The sequence below is a fragment of the Rhinolophus ferrumequinum genome, chromosome 28 (genome assembly GCF_004115265.2).
Source record: "Rhinolophus ferrumequinum isolate MPI-CBG mRhiFer1 chromosome 28, mRhiFer1_v1.p, whole genome shotgun sequence".
Classification (NCBI taxonomy): domain Eukaryota; kingdom Metazoa; phylum Chordata; class Mammalia; order Chiroptera; family Rhinolophidae; genus Rhinolophus; species Rhinolophus ferrumequinum.
The window spans coordinates 3,777,062-3,800,657 of NC_046311.1; the positions used below are offsets into that span (position 1 = coordinate 3,777,062).

A 23,596-nucleotide genomic window follows, 5' to 3' on the forward strand; every position below is an offset into this window, starting at 1 on the left:
AAATTATCTGAAACTTTTCTAGCAGCAACAGTGAAGGTCAAAGAAGTATGGACAAAATGAGAAACAGAAACAGGAAAGATGTGTAGCATCAAAAAACAAAGCAGTAAGAACCTGGAGGCACTTAGCATGGCATGCAGGTGTCTTTGCTATTTATCGCGACGTCTAAGTGGTTCCTGGTTCCATTTTTCCTCTCTTATTACTTTAGAACAAGTTTGCAGATAGTCTTGAATGTAATACTTGTTTATTCCAAAGAACATATTTATAATAAAATCATTGTCGAAGGAAAAAAAAAAAAAAAAGAACCTGGAGGCAAAATAGCTATCCCTCCAGAAAGTTTAGGAATTAGTTGACATCTGTTTTCAAAGAGATGAAAGCCCTATAACTTCTTTAAACAATAAGAAGAAACAAGTTAGAGTGTGACTAAATGAAAATATTAAGGAGTCAGATCGTATCTCTATTGGAAGTGGTAAAAAGCAGAACTGAAGAACTTCTGCTTCTGGGTAGGATGTGGTAGGTTTCTGCAGGCACCACTCCCATTGCCACAACCAAGGGGAAAGAAATAAGATTAAAATCATTGTTCTTAAAGAGAATGGAGAGCAGTGGAAGAAATAAGAACCAGACAAACTAAGATATCAAGGAGGAAAGGGCCCCTCCCAGGTGAATTGATGATGGGCGGCTGTTTTCTTCCCTGAGACATTGCTGATTTGGGACATCTCCAATGATCAAAATTGCCCCAAACAGAGAGGCTCTTCTGGGGAAAAGAAAAATGAACTGTTTCTGGGGCTTGCCAGGACTGTGCTATGGATTGGGCACAAGAGGAGCCCAAAGTGCAATGCTAGTTTTCCCCATGGAACATTTGATGAGTTCTGGAGCCATGTGGGCAACTGGGAAGGGCCTGGGCCAGGAATGGCAAGTCCCACAGTCTTGCGGTGTTTAGAAGGAGGGGGCCTGAAACAAATAACTGGTCTTCCCCCTCAAGATATCAGCCAGATCTTGAACCTATGTGGATTGGGAGGCTAAAGATCTAACCCCCAAATCACTGCAGAACAGAACTTGAATGGCTGGGAGAGACAGAGACTGGCCAGGCTTTCAACCCCAAATCCAAGAGGGCCACTCCTAAGGGACAGGGATACTCCAGAGGAGGACTGAATTTTACCAAAACTATAACTGCCCCAACTCAGCTCAATGCTTCGTTACATCCAGCTGACGAGCTTCTCTGGGGTGGGGGATAGGGAAGAGGAATAACATAGTCTGAAGTCCCTACCCTTCTTTTATACCCAATATGCAGCATGCAAACAAAAATTATAAGACGTCCCAAAAAAAAGGAAAAAGAAATGGGTCAATGCACAAGAGAAAAAAAAAAGGAGAAGCAAACCCACAGATGATGCAAATATTGGAATTGGCACACAAGGAATTCAAAATAACTGATTAATATGTTAAATGGAGAAAAAGATGGACAAAATAGGTGCAAACATGGAGAATTTCAACAGGGTTGGAATCTACTTTTTAAAGAATCAAAGGAGCAAGTAGAACTGAAAAATTCCACGTCTGAAATTACAAACTCATTGTATAGATTTCACAAAAATTCGTTGAACTAAAGGATAAAGGTTGGACACATCAGAAGACAGAATTAGTGAACTTGAAGATAGATTAATAGAAGGTACCTAAACTGAAGTAGAGAGCGAAAAACAAAGAATGGGGGCAAAAAAAGAGCCTAAGAACCATGTGGGATTCCAATATATGAGTAATTAAATTTCCGGAAGGAGTGAGAGAAGTTAGGATCAGAATAAACTGAAAATGACCCAAATGTCTATATGGCAAGGAGAAAGAATACACCCTGATACACGCACCAACACTGATGCATCTCAAAGACATGTTGAGTAAAGAAGCCAGACATGAAGGAGCCTATACTTTCGATTCTGTTTTATGAGATTCAAGGACATGCAAAACTAAACTATAGAGAAGTCAAAACTGGTGTGTCTGAGGGGTGTTGATGGGAAGGGTTGTGAGAGTGGAGGGGAACAGCTCAGCCACGGTGTCCTTACTAACTTGTATGTCTCTTCATGGGCCATGTGGCAAGGCTTGAGCAGTCTGACATGAGTCTTGACACAATGCACTACAGTTACTCACGGAGCAAGGGGACATAAACAGCCTAGAAAGGAACCTCCTTACCCTGTCTTGTGGGAGACGGACACCAGGCCATTTCTCATCCATCTTCCTACTTTCAGCTGAGTTCAGGGCTTTCCATCTGGCCCCTCCTCAGAGAATACAGCCACGGCTATACAGCTTCTTGGCTGGAGTTTGGAGTTGGCTCCTTAGCCACAGAGTGATGTACTCCCATACCCTCTGTCATCCTGTCATCCAGTCCTTTCGGTTCATTGTCATCCTGTGGGACTTAGGGATGCAAGAAGCTGATCCATGCTGGATCCATCAGGGCTTGTCGTCTCCTTGCTGCTGAGTCTGTGGAAGTGTGGCAGCTGCATCACGATCCTTGTGGCCACCACAGTGCACTTGGGGACTGCTCGACTTCTTGACAGAGGGGAACCTTCTGCGGTGGTGGGAATGTTCTGTGTTTTGGTCTGAGTTGTGGTTATACTCATGTATACATTTATCAAAACTCATCAAACTGTGCCCTTAAGACTTGTGCCATATCCTGTAAGTTATATCGTGATTTAAAAAAAGAGCTAGCAGAGAACAAACAATGCTCCTGAACATTAAGAGTATGATTGCCAAAATGAACCATTCAACAGAAGGGTTGGAAGGTAAATTTCCCAGAACACAGAGCAAAACACAGAGACATAGAGGACGATGGACCCAGCCTAGGCCTAGCACCTTAGTGCAGGCATTTGGTTAGTAAATAAACCTAGAAAAATATTCCTGATGGTGATCCAAGAAATGGGAGTTAAAACAGTGAGATGGCATTTTAAATCTGGTTGATAAACAAAACAAAACAAAACAAATTGTTTAAGCGCTTTTCAACAATTTGTAATCGACAGTGGAAACGGGCACAGCCCTTTTACGGAGCAGAACGCCGGTATCACCAGTTATAGCCGCCCTTTTTTGCCCAGGTAACCGCACTGCTGCGAATTTGTCTTGAGGTAATAATTTAAAAGGAAGACACATGGGAAATTCATGGAGATGTTCATTGCAATATGGTTTATTACGCTGCAAAAGTACAGACAACCCAGACGCCCAGTAAAAGGAGAACCACCAGGACAAATTAGGTGGTGTACTCGCTGGGTGGCCAGCAGCAAAGGGATGGTGATTAAGCACCACACCGACAGGAGGCAGCACCCCTTTGCCTGACACTGTAGCTGCATGAAATTAAGGATTACCCAGAGCTGAGTAGGGCGGGCCCGGAAAACGTGATCCGCCGCTGCGCTGGTGCAACGGAGGAGGAATGTTTCCACTCGTGTTTGATAACGTGCTTACTCTCGTAAGATTCAGACAAAATAAAGTCGCGCACCCCATGCTCACGGGCCCGCAGCGCGCCTAGGCCCGGTCGGGACTGCGGCTGCGCGCTGAGACCCCGGTCCGCGGCGCTCTGCGCGCGGGAGGCGCGGGGCCGGTCCCCGGAGCCGGGGCGGGGCCGCGTGGGGCCAGGGAGCGGGCGGGCCCGGGGCGGTGCGACCGCCTCCGCCCCGCACGCTGCTCTGCCGGCGGCCGCTAGAGGGGGGCACGGGCGCATCGGAGCGTGCCAGAGGCCCTGGCCCCGCGGGAGCGCGGCTGCGGCGCGCGGAGCCGGGGCGACGGGTGGGCGGACGGCCGCCCTCCTTGCGTCGCTGCCTCGCGCGGGCCTTCGCCCTGGAGATGTGAGGGGCACCGCGGAGCCGGCAGGGCCCGGAACGGCGCGAGGCCGGCTGCTGACGGTAACGCGCGGGACGGACGCGTGGGAGGGCACGGCTGTCCAGCCGCGGCCAGGCTGGGGCAGCAAGAGCGCGAGCGGCCCCTCCGGATGGGATGCGGCCCGCGCTCCCGCACGGGGTAGAAGTCCGGGTCCTGGGACCCGCGGAGTGGGGAGGGACGGTGGGTGGGCGGCCGACCCGGCGCAGGTGCCTCCTTCCCCGGTGATCCAACTGTTGTCTCTCCCCAGCTCCACCCACTTTGGCTTGGAACCAGCCTCCAAGGGCTAAAAATATTGCCCGGAGGCTCCTGAGCGGAATCAGATCGCGCTAAGTAGGACACAAGGCATAGGCGACAGATCTGGGCCCCGGGCCGGAGGGAGACTAGGCGGCTGCTCCCCTCACGCTGGGCCGGTAACTGCGGCCTCCCTAGTGGAGCAGGCAAGTAGGGCCCGCGGGCGGGGGCAGCGGGCTCTGGTCGTCTGAAGTTGCCCTACAACCTAGCAGCCCTGCCTGCCCTATCTCTGCCCAGGGGGTCTTCAACATCAATCACTCCTGGCTTCCCAGGGGGTCCTCTAAATGCTGTATAACCAGAGACTGAAAGTTAGCCACTGCAGAATCAGAACTAACGGACAGACTCACTCTATGGTAGAAACATAAACTGCTTCTTTTTAAATTCATTCTGTATTTCTTAGTGATAGGGAATCTGTGCCAGGCACTGTTTCTGCTGAGTACCAGTCTGATCCAAGAGGGCAGGGAGAAAGCCTTTCCTGTCGATTTGTTTGGGCTTTGGTTATACGTTTTAAATCAAAACAGCGCTTTATTCCTCTGAACCTAGGAGCACATGGTGGAGAAGCCTGGACACCCACCTCCTTTGCCCGATTGCCCCTTTCTTGTAGGTAAGCTCTTTGAGAAGCTGGTTATAATCAGGAGGTTGTGTGATAGTGACCTCTGTAGTCAGAACTGGGAAGTTTGTTATCTGGTCGTGTTTTTTTATAGCATCAGCCTAGGGTGAGAGATTCATCTTCACCCTAGAGGAGAGGTGCTACCAGGCCGAGGCAGGCCCAGCCTGTGTCTCAGCCAAGAGAATAAGCTCTAGTTGCGGTCAGGATCCATAGCCAGTGTCTGGAGTCGGTGCTAAGAAGCTTGCTTTTCTTGGGAGTCATGCAAATAGGGGTTCCTGCTCCTTGGGAAGCAGCCGCAGGAGCTCGCTGGGGTGGAAAGTCCCCCGAAGGGGTTTTGCGTGCTGGAGCTCCATATTGTGTCCCTCCTGCCAGGTGTGTGTGGAGGTCAGTATGAAGCTGAAAAAGCAGGTGACGGTGTGTGGGGCTGCTATCTTCTGCGTGGCTGTCTTCTCCCTCTACCTCATGCTGGACCGAGTACAGCATGATCCCTCCCGGCATCAGAGTGGCGGGAACTTCCCCCGGGTGAGTCACGCCTGGCAGCTGATGTCTTCATGTACATCTGGACAGTCATGTCAGCTCAGGACAGAACATTCCTGCGCAATAGGCAGTTTTTCTAGAAACCCAAATCTAAAAACAGTGACACAAAGGAAGAAGGAAGGGGCAAATGGCATGATGGACGGATGGCTGTTCTGTCTCCTGAATGCCTGGCGACATTGCTAATGGATTGTGCATCTGTCCCCCCGAGCCCGGATGCATCCTTGTCAGTGCTCCATGCAGGCAGCGCCGACTGTTGAGAATAGGCATGTGGGGTGAAACCTTTGTCACCCTGGGGCTAGAGGGTGAGGACTGCAGTCCTCTGTGGAGATTCGCAGCTCTTCCCTGAGCTGACCAGAGCCATGTGGCCCTGGAGGTTCATGGTTCTGCCCTCCACTGAGGAGGGCAGGCTCACAGGCTTCAGAGGTGGGCCCCGGCAAAGGTCCTCCCTGAGGCGTAAGGAGCGGAGGGTGATCGCTTTCTGTTTTTCCGGCAGAGCCAAATTTCTGTGCTGCAGAACCGCATCGAGCAGCTGGAGCAGCTGTTGGAAGAGAACCATGAGATCATCAGCCACATCAAGGAGTCCGTGCTGGAGCTGACCGCCCACGCCGAGGGCCCGCCCGCCCTGCTGCCCTACTACACGGGCAATGGCTCCTGGGTGGTGCTGCCCGAGCCCCGGCCCAGCTTCTTCTCCATCTCCCCTCAAGACTGCCAGTTTGCTTTGGGGGGCCGGGGACAGAAGCCAGAGCTGCAGGTAAGTGTTCGGGCTGGCAAGGACCCACGGTGGCCACGTGTGGACACTGAGCTGCTCTCCTGCCTGGCAGATGCTGACTGTGTCCGAGGAGCTGCCTTTCGACAACGTGGATGGCGGGGTGTGGAAACAAGGCTTCGACATTTCCTATGGACCACACGACTGGGACGCCGAAGACCTGCAGGTGTTCGTGGTGCCCCACTCTCACAATGACCCAGGTGAGGGCCAGCAGGCCCCTGGAGCTGGGCTGCGGAGTGGGCTTTCTGATGGCAAGGGAAGGGAGGGACGATGTGGCCTCCTCAGGGGACCCTGTGTCGGCCTCCAGGCTGGATCAAGACTTTCGAGAAGTACTACGCGGAGCAGACCCAGCACATCCTCAACAGCATGGTGTCCAAGCTGCAGGAGGACCCCCGGCGACGCTTCCTCTGGGCCGAGGTCTCCTTCTTCGCCAAGTGGTGGGGCAACATCAATGCCCAAAAGAGAGCAGCAGTGCGAAGGCCAGTGCCAGGGAGGCGTGGGAGGGCTGTCCTCTGGGCCTAGGGTGGGTGTGCAGGTCTCGCTGGAGGCTATGGGTGCATAGTGGCAGGAGAGGCGAGGGAAAGCATGGCAGGGATGATGAGTGATTGTGGAGCGGCCGAGGAGAAGGCAGGAGCTGGTCTGAGGGTCATCTGTGTTTGGAGAAATGAAAGTTCTGAGCACAAGGGGAGAGAAAGCGTGGGCCAGGCTCCTGGACGCACAGGTGGCGTCCGGAGGTAAGCAGGGCCAGGCGAGCACGGAGGTTGGCTGGCAGGAGAGGGGGGTGCATGTCTGTTCCCTGGGTCCCGGATTTGGGTGAGCCTCAGTGAGGCCAGTGCACACAGGTCCCGGCACCTTCCGTCTCGCAGGACTGGGCAAGGGTCCCCGCCCCATGCTGAGAGTGAGTCCTTAACTCCAGGCTGGTGGGAAACGGGCAGCTGGAGATTGCGACGGGAGGCTGGGTGATGCCAGATGAGGCCAACTCCCATTACTTTGCACTGATCGACCAGCTCATCGAGGGACACCAGTGGCTGGAGAAAAACCTCGGTGAGGCCAGGCTCAGGAATGGGAGTCAGCCCCAGAGCTGGGCCCAGAGGGCAGCAGGGGGCTGGAAGGTGCAGGGATTGGCGGGGTGGCTCCTTTCTACACTAATGCCCCCAGCGAGGGCCCGGTGTGGTGGCAGGACGGGCGCTGAGGTGGTCAGGGCTCTGGCTTCCTTGCCCCTGCCCAGGTGCCACCCCGCGCTCGGGCTGGGCAGTGGACCCCTTCGGACACAGCCCCACCATGGCTTACCTGCTGCGCCGTGCCAACCTGACCAGCATGCTGATTCAGAGGGTGCACTATGCCATCAAGAAGCACTTTGCTGCCACCCACAGCCTGGAGTTCATGTGGAGGCAAACCTGGGGTAAGGCCAGGAAGGGTGGAGGGGGTACAGCGGTAGTTCTCACTGGGGAAGGGCAAGGGTCTCAGAGACAAGACCCCCAGGGTCCCTCAGAGCAGACCAACAGGCACTGGTGCAGACCGCCTGAAGCTCTCTCCTTCAGGTTACGTAGGGATCACATAGACCGCTGGCCTCTGTGGGGCCTGCTGTCACTCCCGAGGGTCTGAGCATGCCATCCCCTGAGGGGGTGCCCTCCTGTGTCCTGACCCTTGGCCTGCACGTCCTCTGCGGCCTGTAGTCTAGGTCGAGCCTCCCCGCCTGTCAGGGCTGCCTGTAGCCGGAGCAGATTGCCACCCTGCTGGCACCCCTGTGCCCAGCTCCCGCCACTGCTGGCCGGTGGCTGACTGCCTACTGTGTCATCTGCAGACTCGGACTCCAGCACAGACATCTTCTGCCACATGATGCCCTTCTACAGCTACGATGTCCCCCACACCTGTGGCCCCGATCCCAAGATCTGCTGCCAGTTTGATTTTAAACGCTTGCCTGGGGGGCGCATCAACTGCCCTTGGAAGGTGCCGCCCCGCGCCATCACAGAGGCAAACGTGGCCGAGAGGTACTTGCCCCGAACCCTGGGCTCTGGTCTGGGCTCTGCTGCATGGGGGCTTCGTAAGATGGGGGTGGGCTCAGGTGGTGCATTCAGGCCCACAGCCGCTGTGGTGGCCGCTCCTTTACAAGTGTCCCTGGGAAACTGGAGATGCTGTAAGGAACCACCTTCACCAGAATGGTTTTATTTTCCTAAATGACCGTATTTTCCAGTGTCATAACACACTGTCAGAGCCGGTGGGCTGACGCAGAGGTGAATAATTCCCAAATTGGGTACAGCTCCTTCCAACATTTAGCCTAATACGCCTTCTTTGAGCTCCGGCGTCCTGCCATGCTCGAAGTCACCTGGGGTCCTCAGTGTTCCAAGAACCTGGAACCCAACCATGTGCACATTCAGTCCTGCCCAGCAGCCTCCAGCCTCTGAGAAAGCAGGCCCGTTCCCTTGGAGAGAATCACTAGGGACCCCATGTCACTGTTGCTGAAACAGGCCCCCCGGGAAAGTGTCGATTAAGAGTGATCCAAAACAGCGCTTTTGCCAGAAGTGGACTGGCCTCAAGAATATAACAAGTTGAACTGGTTTTCATGTTGCAATTCTCCGATTTCCATGATGTCCAAGAGGTGAAGCATGTGACTAATGGGGAAGAAAGTGGTCTTTTGTTTGCAGAATCCAGAAATGTAAATGCTGATTCCAAGCGAGCATCGAGGGCTGTGGAGGCAGGATTTTTCTTACAGCAGCCGCGGTGACCTGCAGCGGCCAGCCAGGTCTGCAGTGAGCCAGTCGTGAGAGTAACTTCATTTTCTCCTTTGCAAGCCTTCTTAGGCTGATAAATTAGGGGCAAATGTGTTCAAGGAGTCTTCTCTGGAGAACAAAATAGAAAAGTAAAGCTGACCAGCACGGTTAAGTAGATTAGTGGCTGGGTGAACTGTGTGTGATACCCACAGCACGCCAATTAGTAGGTTGGTCTAAAGAGAGAAAGGGGCTTTTTTGATACGCCACAAGGCTCTGTGTCTCTCTTGATTTTACCAGTAACTTGGATGAAAAAGAAAATAAACGTTTATATATAGTTCCTATTAGGTGCCAGGCCCTATTTCAAGTTGTAACAAATACTCATTTATGCAGTTCTTAACGTTCTGATGGTAGGTAGTTACGTTATCCTCATTTTGTGGAAGCTGAGGCCCAGAGAGGTTCAGTCACTTGCCCAAGGTCACTCAGCTAGTCCATGCAGAGCTGTGATTTGTGTGGTCTGGCTCCCGAGTCCGGGCTCCTCACTCCAGTGCTGCATCACTAACTGGGGGGGGCAGAATGAAGCTGGAGTGTCAGGATCAGATCCCAAAAGATCTCCGCAGTTTGGGATGTGAGTCAAATCTAACCAGAAAAGATTTATTAGATACAGATGTAAGGTTTCCACCCTTAGCTTCTGAAAACAGAATAAAAATGTTCAGGATGAGAAACGACCTTGAGAGTCCCGTACAGAGAACACGGCAGCTGATACCAGTGCTGTGGGGTGACTGGGGCCGCCAACCTTGCCGATGGTGGGGAACGCACCCTGCTCCCATGGGAGCACCGGCCGGACCTGGGGCGCGGTTCTGTCTTGGCTTGCACATCAGCCCACCCTGGACCCCGTATCCAGCACTGGGCCCTCATTCTGAGGGGCGCTGGCAGAGGGGCTGCTCAGAGACCTGCCGGTGAGCAGATTCTAGACTGTCGTGTAGGGACCAAGTAGGTGGAGGAGCTGGGATTGTAGCCTGAAGCGTGGGCACGTCTTCAGTACATTTGAAGGAGCCCCACGGGGAAGGAGGACTGATCTGGTCTGCGTGGGGTCAGGGAATTGAAGCCCTGCATGCACACGCCTAGCACAGGAAGAGCTGTCTGCGTGTCAGAACTGTCCAGGGAAGGCTGGGCTCCTGGGACAGGGTTTCCCGCCTCAGGAGGTGTGCACCGCAGGCGAGTGGCTCCTCGGCGGTGATTCTGCAGGGGGCCTCTCAGACGGGCTGTGCTCAGGATCTTGCTGTGCTGAGACACACGCCGCTCCCTCTCCCACCCGCAGGGCAGCCCTGCTCCTGGACCAGTACCGTAAGAAGTCCCGGCTCTTCCGAAGCAACGTCCTGCTGGTGCCTCTGGGCGATGACTTCCGCTATGACAAGCCCCACGAGTGGGACGCTCAGTTCTCCAACTACCAGCGGCTCTTCGACTTCCTCAACAGCAAGCCTGACCTCCACGTGCAGGTGCGAGGGACACCGCAGACCAGGGCTCTCAGCAGGGCCACAGCCCAGCCCCTCCCCTGAGGTTCCGTGCTCCCCGCTCCTGGCTGCAAAGCAGGGGCTTGGTTCCCCCTCTCTGTTAGAATTCTTTCCCAGGCTCCTACCCTGTGTGTGAGGTCCAGAGGGTGGGACCGACAGTGACCGCCCTCCGTGTAGGCAGGATCCGCCCCTTGCCCCGACTGTATTACAGTTCAGTCCCAGGAGGCTCTGGCACTGATGGGAGTGGGTTTTGGGGTCCCCACAGGCCCAGTTTGGCACCCTCTCTGACTACTTTGATGCTCTGTACAAGAAGACGGGGGTGGAGCCAGGGGCCCGGCCTCCAGGCTTTCCCGTGCTAAGTGGAGACTTCTTCTCCTATGCGGACCGGGAGGACCATTACTGGACAGGCTATTACACCTCCCGGCCTTTCTACAAGAGCTTGGACCGTGTCCTGGAAGCCCACCTGCGGTGAGACCCGCCCCCCTTCCGGGCTGGAGGGAGTTGAGCAGGTCTCTGGGGATTATGGGAATGCTGGATTGGCTCTGAAGGGAGTAGAAAGACATGGAGAGCAGGGCAGGTAGAAAAGTGGTGGAAAAGTGGTGTCGGCAGGCACTGACCTGTCTCTCTGGGCAGGGGGGCAGAGATTCTGTACAGCCTGGCTGTCGCTCACGCCCGCCGCTCCGGACTGGCCAGCCAGTACCCGCTGTCAAACTTCGCCCTTCTGACAGAAGCTCGGCGCACACTGGGGCTCTTCCAGCACCATGATGCCATCACTGGCACTGCCAAGGAGGCAGTCGTGGTGGATTATGGGGTCAGGTGGGAGCCCTCCCCTCTCTGTCTGTTTCATGTCCCCCACCGTCCCAAAGAAAGGCCGTGCTGGATGGTGCTGGGCGGTGCTCAGCCTGCTAAGGGCTCCCCCAACCCCCAGCAAGGCAGACAGGCCCCTCTCCCGCCCCCAGGTTGCTGCGCTCCCTTGTCAGCCTGAAGCAGGTCATCGTTAATGCAGCTCACTACCTGGTGCTGGGGGACAAGGAGACCTACCAGTTTGACCCTGAGGTGCCCTTCCTCCACATGGTGAGCCCCACTCCTGGGTCTACTAGGGACCCTATGGTGTGTGTGGTCCCCCCCAGAGCTCTGTATGAGGGTGTTTCTCCTCCCTTCCTTCCCCGTCCTGGGCTGAAGACCTGTGCCCAGCAGCCAGTGGTCCCCATCCGGCACAGGCGCAGGTGGGAGGAGGCAGGACTCTTGAGTCAGGCCGAGCCCCTAATGGCTTCTCCCCACACACTTACTTCTAGGATGACACCCGCTTAAATCACGATGCCTTGCCAGAGCGCACAGTGATCCAGCTGGAGTCCTCACCCAGGTGAGCCACACCAGCCCGGCACAGAGGCAAAGCCACTCCTGCCCCCACACCTGCCTACCACCCGGGGACTCTTGACCTGGCCACTGTCCCTGCTTCCGCCATCCAGGACCAGGGCCTCCTGAGCAAGCCAACCTTCCACCCCCAGGTACGTGGTGCTCTTCAACCCACTGGAGCAGGAGCGGCTCAGCGTGGTGTCCCTGCTGGTCAGCTCACCCCGGGTGCGTGTCTTTTCGGAGGAGGGTCAGCCGCTGGCGGTGCAGATCAGCGCACACTGGAGCTCGGCCACTGACATGGTCCCTGATGTCTACCAGGTGAGGCGGGCTCTGCAGCGGATCCTGGCCCTGGCCCTCTGCTGACCCTTGGTCTCTCCCCTTCAGCACCAGCCTCCAACCTGCGCTTTGCGGCCCTGCTTACTCCCCAGGTTGGGGCGGGTGTTCTGGGGAGACGGATGGCCCAGAGGACAGTCACTCCTGTGATTTGAGTCTCCTCAAAGGGAAGATGAAGTTCGGCATAGTGATGAGAGTAAAAATGGCAGTTATATTGCCCCATCCCTCATTCATTTAGCTACTCTTTAGTGAGAGCTTAGTGTGTGGTTATTTCATAGTTTTTCAAATATCATTTGAGACTCATAACAGTCGGACAAGGGGTAAATAATAAAACCTCCATTTTCAGAGGAGGGGACAGAGTCTGCGGTGGGTACAGAGTGCTGCCTGGGCTCCAGGACTAGAATCCCAGGCCTGCGTCCAGAACTGACGCCCAGGCTGTGGCCGGCACTTCCTCACGCCCCTGTGCCCCCAGGTGTCTGTGCCCACCCGCCTACCGGCGCTGGGCCTGGGTGTGCTGCAGCTGCAGCTGGGCCTGGATGGGCACCGCACCCTGCCCTCCTCCGTGCGCGTCTACCTGCACGGCCGGCAGCTGACCGTCAGCCGGCACGAAGCATTCCCACTTCGCGTCATCGACTCGGGCACCAGTGACTTCGCCCTCAGCAACCACTACATGCAGGTCTGGTTCTCAGGCCTGAGTGGGCTCCTCAAGGTAAAGGGCCAGGGTGGGAGCCAGAGGAGGGCGTGCGTGGCGCTGGGCCCAGACCCGGGAGAGGGCACCTGGCTCGGCTGGGCTCCGAGCGGACAGCAGGGGACGCTGGGCATGGCTTCTTGGGGAAGTTCGTCCGTGCCCTCCCAGGGGGCAGGCCTGACATGCCGGTGTGGGGCCAGGGGTCAGGGCTGTGTTTCTTGGCAGAGCATCCGAAGGGTGGATGAGGAGCAGGAACAGCGCGTGGACATGGAGTTCCTCGTCTATGGCACCCGCACATCCAAAGACAAGAGTGGAGCCTACCTCTTCCTGCCTGACGGCGAGGCCCAGGTATCCTAAAGACACCTCACAAACCCCAGCGGGCTGGAGGCTTCACTGATGGGGGGCACCAGGAATCCTGGGAGCTAAGGCCATGAAGAGGGGAGTCGGGCCTGCTTCCAGGATGGGCCGTGCCTGCTGGGGCCTCGCTGTGCTGCCTCTGGGAGGAGTGGCCCAGGAGCTCGATCTGCCGGCTTGGGCCCACCTCAGCCAGGGGTCTCGGGCCAGAGCCTGCCGGGAACTACTTCCCTGTTCCACCCTGGGCTGGTACCTCCCTGCTTTGCCCTCTGTGCTGTGGGTTCAGCTGCCATCTGCTCTTTCTCCAGCCCTATGTCCCCAAGGATCCCCCTGTGCTGCGTGTCACCGAGGGCCCTTTCTTCTCAGAGGTGGTGGCGTACTATGAGCACGTTCACCAGGTGGTCCGGCTTTATAACCTGCCAGGTGCGTGCGCCCTGCAGAGGAGGAAGGTCCACACAGGCTGTGACGTGCTCTTCCTTTTGCCCGTCCTGGCCATACATCTGGTCCCAACAAATTGTCGTTGGAGACGGGGTGATGCTCAATGAATTCTCTTGGAGCAGAGGTTGTCCCGACATGTGGGGAGTGGCCTGGGGGTTGGGCACGGCCTGTCCTGCTCAGACTCTCAGGCTCTCTGTCCCTGTGCCCAGGGGTGGAGGGGCTGTCCCTGGACGTGTCGTCCCTGGTGGACATCCGGGACTATGTCAACAAGGAGCTGGCCCTGCGCATCCACACAGACATTGACAGCCAGGGCACCTTCTTCACGGACCTCAATGGCTTTCAGGTAATTCCTGGGGGCCCGGGGCCATGGCGACCCCTCGGAGCAGAACTTGGACTGGGTTTTTCCTTTGTCACCGGCACCGGGGTGCTCTGTCCTGATGGAGAGGAAAGAATCAGGCGAGAGAATCAGAGACCCCTGCAAACTGGGAACCCCCCCTGAGGTCCAAGTTGAGGGGGCAGATGCCCTTGACCGGCTGGCCTTGCCCCACAGGTGCAGCCCCGGCAGTATCTGAAGAAGCTGCCCCTGCAGGCCAACTTCTACCCCATGCCAGTCATGGCGTACATCCAGGACGCCCAGAGCCGCCTCACCCTGCACACTGCCCAGGCCCTGGGGGTCTCCAGCCTCCACGATGGTGAGTGGGGAACCGAAGCTATGCACAGGGTAAAGGACAAGAAAGGGAAGCCCACCCCGCCCCGAGCCTCTCCACTCCGCAGGTCTCCCCTTCTTTCCATGCCTGGAGAAGGGGCGAGCCGTTAACAGCACCCGTCAGTCACACACAGGTGCTGGAGGAAGACACATGCCTGTGGTCCCCCTCTCCCCTGATGGAGGCGCCTGGGGGATGGGTTCCCTATTGCATCCCCTCAAAGAGGCATCAGAATATGGACCGGTGATTCTCAGCTGAGGTGTGCAGCCCCCTTCTGGCCAGAAATGGGACAGGGACAGTTGGAAAAGGGCATCGACATTGTAACATATTTAGCAAAGGAGAAAAATACGTACTGTTTTCCTACCCATGGTCATTAAAAGAGAGAATGACATTCTTAAGAGTCAAAGCAAGGGCACCAGGAGCACTGGCCTGGAGCTGGTCATGCGAGCAGCCCAGGTGGCTCCGTGTCCTCAGGGTAAATGGACAGTTTATCCATGGCCTTCAGACCTTTAGGCCTTCTGTCTTCCTGAAGAAGCTTCCGTGCAGGGGTGAGCCCAGAATGCCCGGTCCAGGCTCTGTGGGGACCAGTGGCGAGCACAGTGGGGACCTGACTTCCAACTAGAAGGAGTGGGGCTCTGCAGCCCCTTAGCCCAGGACCACCCCAGCGGTAGAACTTTCCCTCGGCTTTGTCTGTGCCATCGACTCCTAACAGAGCCCAGTGTTCCCTCTTGGTTCTCTCTGCCCTTCTGTGAAACAGCAAGCGTGCTGAGAAATGATTGTTTTATATGCGCAGGGTTCATTTTAGGATTTTCGTCTATCTTTTTTGTGATGACTCAGGCTAACTAGACTGAGGAACCACCCAAGTCAGAACCAGGGCTGGGGCAGTGGAAGGATGGGTAGGGCCATCGGTGTGGGCTCCCCTCAAGCGATTCTTGAAAAAACAGGCACTGGGAAAACCCTCATCCCAAAGCATGTCAGCTTTGTGGTGAGCCCTGTCCCGAAGTATGTTTAGAAAACAAAGCCAAGGTGATCATCTGCCATCTCTTTTCCCTAGGACACCCCCAAATGACATCTAATTTGAACCTCTGCCTGACTTCCCATCTTGCTGTCTTCTCTGCAGTCCACCTTTTGACTGACGAGGGGAGCAGAGCTGGAGTCTGTTCCCACATAGAGCAAGGGCAGGAGAGCGTGTGTTCTAGTCACAGCAGAACCTGCGCAGCCTGAGGAAACCTGTCCGCTCCAGGCCTCAGCAGCAGCTGCTGAGAGCTGTGGATGGCAGTTTTGTGTTTGCTTGTTGAGTTTATGTAGCTCATTTAGATGCAGCTCCCTGCCTGGGCACCTGGCCCGGCCACACTCCTGAGTCACGGAGCAGGGCAGTGACCTGACAGGGTCAGCCTGCCCTCTCCAGGCCGCTGGTGCCTATACGCCAGGACGGTTCTCCAGTCCTGTATGCCCCTTCCAGGTCTAATTTCCATGGCTTCCTTTTCTCCCGAGTGACTCAGCTTCCGGCCAGCCCACTGGGCTTTTCCCCCAGGGCCTGTAGTTGGGGTTCTTCCAGAGGTCACTGTCTGCTTGGGAATGGGGGAGGCAAGCTAGGGACTCACAGTTAATGTCCCCAGGCCAGCTGGAGGTGATCTTGGACCGGCGGCTAATGCAGGACGACAACCGGGGCCTAGGCCAAGGGCTCAAGGACAACAAGAGAACCTGCAACCACTTCCGCCTCCTGTTGGAACGGCGAACCTTGGGCAGTGAGGTAAATTCTGGGCCTCCCTCCTAGGGAGCCAGGTCAGGCCCATCCCTGTGGGCGGCCCTGGGGTGCCAGCCTAGAGCTTGAGGAGCAGAGCCAGAGGTAGGCAGGAAGGGCGAGAGTATGGCTTGCTTCCTGGGTTGGGGGGAGTGACTCTGACGCTCTGAGTCTCCATCTCCTGCAGCCCGTGGCCTGTGCTCTCTCGTGTTCACCTCCCACCTTCCTCTGCTGCACTCCACATCCTTCTTCCCCTTGGCCGCTTGTTCTCCAGTCCTGTACGCCAGCCCCGCTCATCTCATGGCTCTCTTTGCCCCCACCAGCCTTGCCTTTACTCCAAACTGGCAGTTATATTTAGGGACTTGGTCTTTCACAGCAGTAGGACCAGTAACCGAGAGGTAAGGGCCCGTGAGGGGTGTTGAACTAGCGTTAGAAGTTGTGACTGCAGTTGGAGCCTGCGATCATGGACTCCGTCTCCCGTCTCTGTGCCTCTAATAGATCCTGAGCTCTGGCTGTGTTCTGTGGCATAAGAGGGACACAGTGCATAAGACACTGATGCTGCCCTCTAGTTTACTCGTGGGTAGGGGTGCGGGACAAGCCACATGTGTGAAAATAGGAGGCAGATAATGGGCACGTCCACTGGCCCCGAGGAGCCAGACAGCATTGTGGGCCCAGGAGGTCAAGGACAGCTTCCTGGAGGAGGTGCCATCCAAGCACAGCTTTGATGAATGGGGGTCTGATCTACGCACCTGACCCAAGGCACAGGGAGGGAGGCAGGAAAGACCAAGTGAATGGGGAACAATGAGTCTACTCAGACCAGAGCTGCCTGTCCAGTGTGACAGCCACTAGCCCCACGTGGCTATTTAATTAGAACTAAAGACAATAACCAGTTCAGTTCTTCATACTAATCACAAGTGGCGAGCAGCTACCGTATTAGTGTGGATATACATATTTCCATTACTGCAGGAAGTTCTATGGCCAGCGCTGGGCTAGCCTGGGGGATAGGTTGGCACCATAATGGCCTTGAATGCCTGGATAAGAGTCTGGACTTGATCCTGGAGGCCAGTGATGGATCTGAGCCAGGAGGGACATTGTGGGGACTCTGCCGTAAGCCTGTCACTCTAACAGCAGGGTATGGTGGATCTGCTTGGAAGAGAGACTGGAGGCAGGAGGGACAGTGTAAAGGTCATTCAAGCAGGAAATGGTGGTGGCCTGAACCTAAGCCATGGGAGGGAGAAGTCGGGCATGGATGGGAGGACAGCGGAGCTGGAGCTGGACGTCCAGGCCAAGGGAAGTGAGCGGTTCTGGGCAACTGGAAAGAGGGTGCCGTTAGGGACAGAAATCCAGAATATGGGAAAGCAGCTGTCTCGGAGGCAAGTTCATCTTCGGCCCGTGAGTGTGGCGTCCAGGTCAGCCATCTAGGTAGTCTCAGCGCAGCTGTGGGAACCACTAGGCCCGAGAATCAGGGCTGGTGCTGTGGCTCTGGGGTCATATTTGTAACCACAGGGTCAGTTGGATGACCTTCTCCATCAGAGGCCCATAGGCCTTGGTGAAGCTCACATCTGTCTGTCTTCCATCCTCCCTGCACTGAGAATCTCTGTGTGATGGGAGTTGTTGCTCATGATAGTGTAATGGAAACAAAAACCCAAAAAAGTCAAAGAGAGGTTCTAGTGAAGTTGCCCTAAGTTGTGTGCGATGGGAGGTGGCAACTCTTGCAGGGTCCTGGGCAACCCTTACACCCAGACCCATCAGGGAACCTCTTCCAAAGGAACCCACCTGGTTGTGCTTTTACCCCACTCTAACCCTCACACCGGCTCTGTTCCCTCACCCACACGTCTGGCCCACTTTGCAGGTCCCCGATGGCCACTCTACCAGCTACCCGTCCCTCCTGAGCCACCTGACCTCCACGTCCCTGAATGCCCCAGCACTTGCCCTGCCCGTAGCCAAGAGGCAGCCCCCAGACCCCGGTCTGCGCTCATTTCATCCTCTGGCTTCCTCACCGCCCTGTGACTTTCACCTGCTCAACCTGCGAACGCTCCAGGCTGAGGTGAGTATCCTGCTCCACCCTATGCTTTCAGGACCAAAGTCTGGCCTGTCTTCCCCAGACTCCTCCCTGTCCCAGGGCCACCTTCTGGACAATACCTTTGTACTGTCTGTCACCCAGGACGATACCTTGCCCTCGGCAGAAGCCGCACTCATCTTACACCGCAAGGGTTTTGACTGTGGCCTTGAGGCCAAGAACTTGGGCTTCAATTGCACCACAAGCCAAGGCAAGGTGAGCAGGGCCCAAGTGTGGGAAGGGAGCCCCTGAGGAGAGGAAGTAGGGAGATAGGGTGACAGGGAATGGCAGGCATGAGAGAGCTTGGTGAGACTGCAGTGAGGTCAGGCAGTGATGGGGGTAAGAGGGTCACCCTGGGGCTTTTTAGAGAGAAAGGGGGAAGCTGTTGACATGTGTTTTCAAAGCCAGACAGGGGCAAGTGCTAGATGAGGCATAGAGCTGGAGAACCTTGCCCTGAGTAGAGACCTCTATCAAACAAAGTAAACATCACCAGAAATAACTATACACCATCATGCTGTGACTTTGTAAGCTCCAGCCCCTGTTTAAGCTGGCACTGATAAATGCCTCCATGTGCTAGATCTGTTGCTGGGCACCAGTGATTCACAAGTGAACCAGACACGGTCTCTGCTCCCAGCTCAGTGCAGTGGTTCCTACCCTGGGGTCCATGGATAGGCTCTGGGGTTGAGCACATCTCAGGGACCCCGAGATTGAATGCAAATTCACATGCGTACGAAGGCATATTGCTGCTGAGGGCCACAGCCTCTGTGAGATCTTGAAGGGGTTCCAAGTTATGTGGAGGAAGAGCTGCCTCATCTGGCGTGTCAACACCCAGCACGGCCCTGCCCGTTCTCTCCTCTGCACAGGTGGCCCTGGGGAGCCTCTTCCAGGGCCTGGATGTGGGCTTCCTGCAGCCGACCTCCCTGACTCTGCTGTACCCTCTGGCCTCGCCCTCCAACAGCACGGACATCTACTTGGAGCCCATGGAGGTTGCCACCTTTCGCCTCCGCCTAGGTTAAGACTCCCTGTGGCCTGAAGAGAAAGTTCATCTACAGAGACTGCCTCTAACACAAGGTCGGGTTGGACAAGCCGCACTGGCTATCCTGTCCCGATCTACCTCTCAGAACTGTGACAGACTGGGCTCTGCCCTCATTTCCTGTTTATTGTTGCTTCTGCGTTCGGGGGCAACCCACAGCCCAGTGTTGGGTAGCTAGGGCAGACGCTAGTGAGATCAAGAAGAGAAGGTCCTTGGTCAGAATGAGCAGGGCCAACCTCTGCTTTGGGGTGAGTGGCTGCCCACTTGGGCACAGGCTCAAGCATCCATCCTTTTCCCAAAACAGGATGGAGAAGCAGCAGGAGAGGTAGTGGAGTCTGAGTGGGTAACAGCTCAGCGTCAGGGTCACTGTAGGCGAGAGCTGGCTCTAGGGGAATCCTGTGATTATGTAGGGACTGTCTATCCTGGTGTGACGAGCAGGAGCCAAGGGACGCTGAGGGGAGGGCCCAGAGTTAGCAGGGGGGTGGAGGAGTACAAGGAATCACCGCTTTCTGTGATGGCTCCACTCTAAGTGCCCCCGGGCCTACACGCCCTGGCCAGGGCCTGCAGCGTGGTGGAAGGACTCACTAGAGACTGTCATGGCTAGAGGTCATAGGACACTGCAGGTACAAACCCCCCATCTCAAACTGGGCACGTGGTCTGTGTGTTGTTTTGTGGGATGGTGGCAAGGGCGTGGGGGGGTCCTCCACCTACCTGACTCCTCTTTTGTTCCTGTACTCTGTACACCACTGTCCCCGAGAGCTGCTTCTGATCATGGGGGTATTTGAGCCTTTCCCTGGAAAGAAAGTGAAGCCTCCAAGACCCCATGTGCGTGGGCAACCGGAGAAGGCTTTCCGCACCATCCCTTCAGTCAGGCCACGAAGCTTACGGTCCACACATCTGTCTACAGAAGTCGGTTCCTGGACAGGGACCAGGGATTGTGAGTAAAGCAGGGGGCACTGGCTGTTCATCAGCCTTCATTTCAGCTTCGATTAATAGAGAAACATTTATGATAGTCTCTATAGATGCTGAAACGATACTCAGCAAAATGTACAATCTATCCCTTATTAAAACTCTTAGGAAGTTAAGCTTAGCAAGAAACATCCTAATTGAGATAAAGGTCTCGATCGGAAACCAACAGTTAATGGCATTCTAAAGGGTCAAACACCGCAGCACTCCCATTCCGTCAGAAACTAGCCAAGGACCTCCTATTCTTTGGGGAAGTCCTGGCACTACTCACCCCTGCAGTATGGCAGATGAGGGAGACAAAAAAGTCACAATTGTCTTTGTAGATGCAGGATGGCCAACCTGTACAATCTCAAGCCAGTCAACTGAGGACCTGTTAAGCGCAGTCTGTAAGGTGACCCGGTGATACCTGTCATGGTCCTGTACCAAGGCAGCCCCTAGGTTCCATGTATCCCAGTGAGATTGGATACTTTGTGGAATTTGACAGGTTCTGACATTCATTTGGAAGAGGAAATGTGTGAGAATACTCAGAGAATTCTGAGTAATGAGGAGTTGGGGGTGGCGGTGTTAGGTGGGTGGCCGGCACTTGTCCTACGGGATTTCCCAGAGGACTTCCAAGTGACCGTGATGGTCAGTGTGACCTGGAGTGTGAGCAAAGATACTGATGGAACAAATGGGAGTTTGTCCAGACACAGACCCAGCTATACGGAAATGTACTACAAGATAAAAGGAGTATTTTGAGTGGGGAAAAGATGGATAATTTAATAAACACTACTTTAAGACAACTGGCTGTCTATGAAAGTAAGAGCTAGATCTCTACTTCACAGTTTACCAAATCAGTTCCAGAGGGGGGCGAAAAAAAATTAAACTACAAAATTACTGAAGAAAATACAGGGTATTTTTATGCCTCTGGTGTGGGAAGGTCTATTCCAAACTAGTACGAAACCTAAAAGATATAATGAGGGAAAAGATAGAGAATTTACCACAAGAAAGTGTTGAAAGTCTCTATATGATAGAAAACACTGAAATTAAAACAAATGACAGATTTGGGAGAAAATATTTGCAGCACTTAAAAAACTGGTGAGTATGATTACTTTAGGAGAAAAGCTTGCTTTGGGGTCCTTAGAGAAAGTCACCAGGCTTGCTAAACAGCTCCCTAAAGTTTAGGAGTGACACAAACGAGTTCTTTCAGACCATGCAGGCTTGGGGCTGTCAGCCTCATAGAGAGTCCTTCTATATCATCGTGGAAGAAATAAGAGGATCTATGTGAAGTGCTTAGCATAGTGCCTACACGTGTAAGAGCTCAGTAAATATGAGCTGTGATCGTATTCATAAAGGATGCTGAACAATTACATTATAGCAGGTGCTATTTGCTAGTATAATTTGTAATCAAATGCTAAGGGATCACCTCTGAACCCCCTAGGGAATTAGCAGAATAAAGACAATTACCTTTGGATGTCTTAGATGTACAATGAAATTACTCATCTGCCAGGAACGACAAGGTTTAATCCTACACATTGGCCTTTTAGAACTTAGGTAACAGAGCACTGCTCAATGAGTGCTCCAGGATCCACAAGAGTCCTGCTTTCTGGCCTGTCCTGCCTGGGGCTGCTCCTTCAGTCAGGAATGAGGGTCTAAGGAGCACAGCCACAGCTCCCTGACACTGATGTGACAAGAGCAAGAAAGAAAACTTCCTATAGTACATGGAAGTTCCTGGGCACAGCCTGTTGAACCAGTCTCTGGGAGTAGGGGCCAAAGAATCTGCTTTCTAACGAGCTCCCAGGTGATTCTTTTGCACATGTAATTTGGAAATGGGCCTACAATTTTAAGGCAAGCAGCAACCCTTGACCATGGAGCTCTGGCACTGAGGCCTCAAAGTTCTGAGAGTTCCAATCAAAACTGGAGCCAGGACCCAACACAAGCAACTTCAACCACTGGAAATGGATGGAATTCTGTTCCTCGCTGCACCTCTCCGTCCACCTGGAACCATCCGTTTCCATGAAGAAGGGAGGGCTCTATAGCCATTGGAACCACAAAGAGAAAGGCAGATTCAAACTGTGTCCTCCCGTGCAGGGTGAGCCAGGCCCAGATTTGGCTTGCGTGGTGGGTGAGTATAACCTTTAACACCCGTGTAGAGAGACTGACATCTTTAACCTGAAATTGACCTGCTTACCATACTCTGTCACTGTGTTTAGATGATGACACTCAGGCCCTCATAGAGGGGGAATCACAGTCTGGGTAGGAGGCTTAGCACCAAAATGAGATCTCCAAACATCTTTGTTTTCCCCTAACAAAAATATGTACAAAAAACACTTTAAGGAGCAATACACATAGTTGGCTTTGTCTTAATTCTCTTAGGAGAGACCAGATTCTTGATAACTTCAATTTTACTTAGAGTCAGTGAGAAATCAATTCAGTTGCCAGCACCAAGTGGGTCTACAAAGAGCTTCTATCCCTTTTTGCTCCTGACTTTGGATCTCCCTAATTGAGACTAAACCTGAACTGGAAGTGAACTCTACCTAATTAGGTAGTCTAGGCACGGGAAGGCTCCGTGGGTTTGGGGATGAGAACTTCTCAGAATGTGGAATACAACAGGGTTGAAGATTTAAGACAGCATTGGGTGTGGAAGCTGTGAGAAGCTAGAAAGACTGGGGTTTCCCTGTCTGAATGCCTAGAGCAACTAAAGGAGTAAGCACAGCTCCACTGCTGCCGCCTCAACTGCTGCTGCCTAAGAATGCTAAGTGAAATATTTGAAATGTAAAAGCATTCTAATTCTAGGCCAGAAGCAAAACTTTTGATTGCCGGCCCAGCAAAAGCCAAAGTGAGCATACATGTAAACCGAGAGGTACCCTCTTATCACAGACTTAAGATAGTAATGATGTATTAATGTTAATTTCTTGATGTGGATGGTTGTATAATTATACAGAATTTCTTTGTCTAAATACTAAAGTATTTAGTTAGGGGTGAGGGCATCAGGTCAGTAAGTTAATCTCAAGTGGTTCAGGAAAAAAAGTAACATCCTGTACTTGCAACTTTTCTGTAAGTTTCTGATTGTTTAAAAAAAAATTGTGAATTTTAAAAAACAAATACTTTCTGTATTGGCTCAAACAGATTATCTAAGGAGGCCTCAGACTAATAATCTAATAATCCAAATCCACTGGCCCCTTCAGACGTGGTCTTTACTATGTCCTGTGTGGTTAGTGACCTCAATTGTGCTCACTCTTCCCTGGTTAAAAAGGCCCAGCAGCATGGCAAAGAGAGGGATTCTCGTCCTGATTCTGTCACTATTCCATCTATTTGATCATTAACAAGTCTTCTCACCTCTCCGAGCTTCTTTCTACTCTGTAGAATGAAAATAATCCCTGCCTTGCCCATCTCATCTGGTTATGACAAAGAACAGATGAGGTTTGTAAAACATCAAGCACCTTGTGACAATCTCTACTTTTTCATCCTAAAAGTACGGAAGGGGTTAATGTTTGTTAAATGTCTTGAAACTTAAATTTTAAACCACTTAAAAACTTCAGATGGATTTCAAAACTTTGGTAAATATTTTAAGAAGTATCAAAGTTTTTTTGAAATCCTGCAATCCCACCCCCTGAAAAACTTAATTTTTTAAAAAATGAAAACCAAAATTCTCAAAAATGTACCATAC

General features: G+C 53.7%; 1 protein-coding gene across 3 annotated transcripts; it reads left to right on the top strand.

The window, feature by feature from the left end:
• The first annotated feature begins 3,698 nt into the window (after positions 1-3,698).
• On the top strand, positions 3,699-23,031 carry MAN2A2 (mannosidase alpha class 2A member 2). Of its 3 annotated transcripts, XM_033100276.1 has the most exons (25): positions 3,703-3,869; positions 4,094-4,283; positions 4,681-4,741; positions 5,120-5,269; positions 5,778-6,035; positions 6,106-6,250; positions 6,358-6,529; positions 6,967-7,094; positions 7,279-7,452; positions 7,855-8,041; positions 10,080-10,257; positions 10,538-10,740; positions 10,906-11,088; positions 11,232-11,346; positions 11,568-11,635; positions 11,781-11,946; positions 12,434-12,670; positions 12,875-12,997; positions 13,312-13,426; positions 13,651-13,784; positions 13,992-14,133; positions 15,765-15,898; positions 17,742-17,936; positions 18,054-18,164; positions 18,812-20,729. In XM_033100276.1, exons 4-25 carry the CDS (start codon positions 5,138-5,140, stop codon positions 18,962-18,964), a joined length of 3,453 nt encoding a protein of 1,150 aa, XP_032956167.1. In that variant the 5' UTR covers positions 3,703-3,869; positions 4,094-4,283; positions 4,681-4,741; positions 5,120-5,137; the 3' UTR covers positions 18,965-20,729. The 3 variants fall into 3 exon arrangements, with proteins under 3 accessions (XP_032956165.1, XP_032956166.1, XP_032956167.1); XM_033100274.1 differs by having other exon boundaries at positions 3,699-3,869; positions 17,742-18,164; positions 18,812-23,031; XM_033100275.1 differs by lacking the exon at positions 4,094-4,283 and having other exon boundaries at positions 3,699-3,869; positions 17,742-18,164; positions 18,812-23,031.
• The last annotated feature ends 565 nt before the right edge of the window (positions 23,032-23,596 follow it).

Coding starts and splice junctions, on each gene's coding strand:
- MAN2A2 (XM_033100274.1), top strand. CDS start 5,138: ATGAAGCTGAAAAAGCAGGTGACGGTGTGTGGGGCTGCTATCTTCTGC. Junction 11,089..11,231: donor GTGGTGGATTATGGGGTCAG/GTGGGAGCCCTC, acceptor TCCCGCCCCCAG/GTTGCTGCGCTCCCTTGTCA. Junction 11,347..11,567: donor AGGTGCCCTTCCTCCACATG/GTGAGCCCCACT, acceptor ACTTACTTCTAG/GATGACACCCGCTTAAATCA.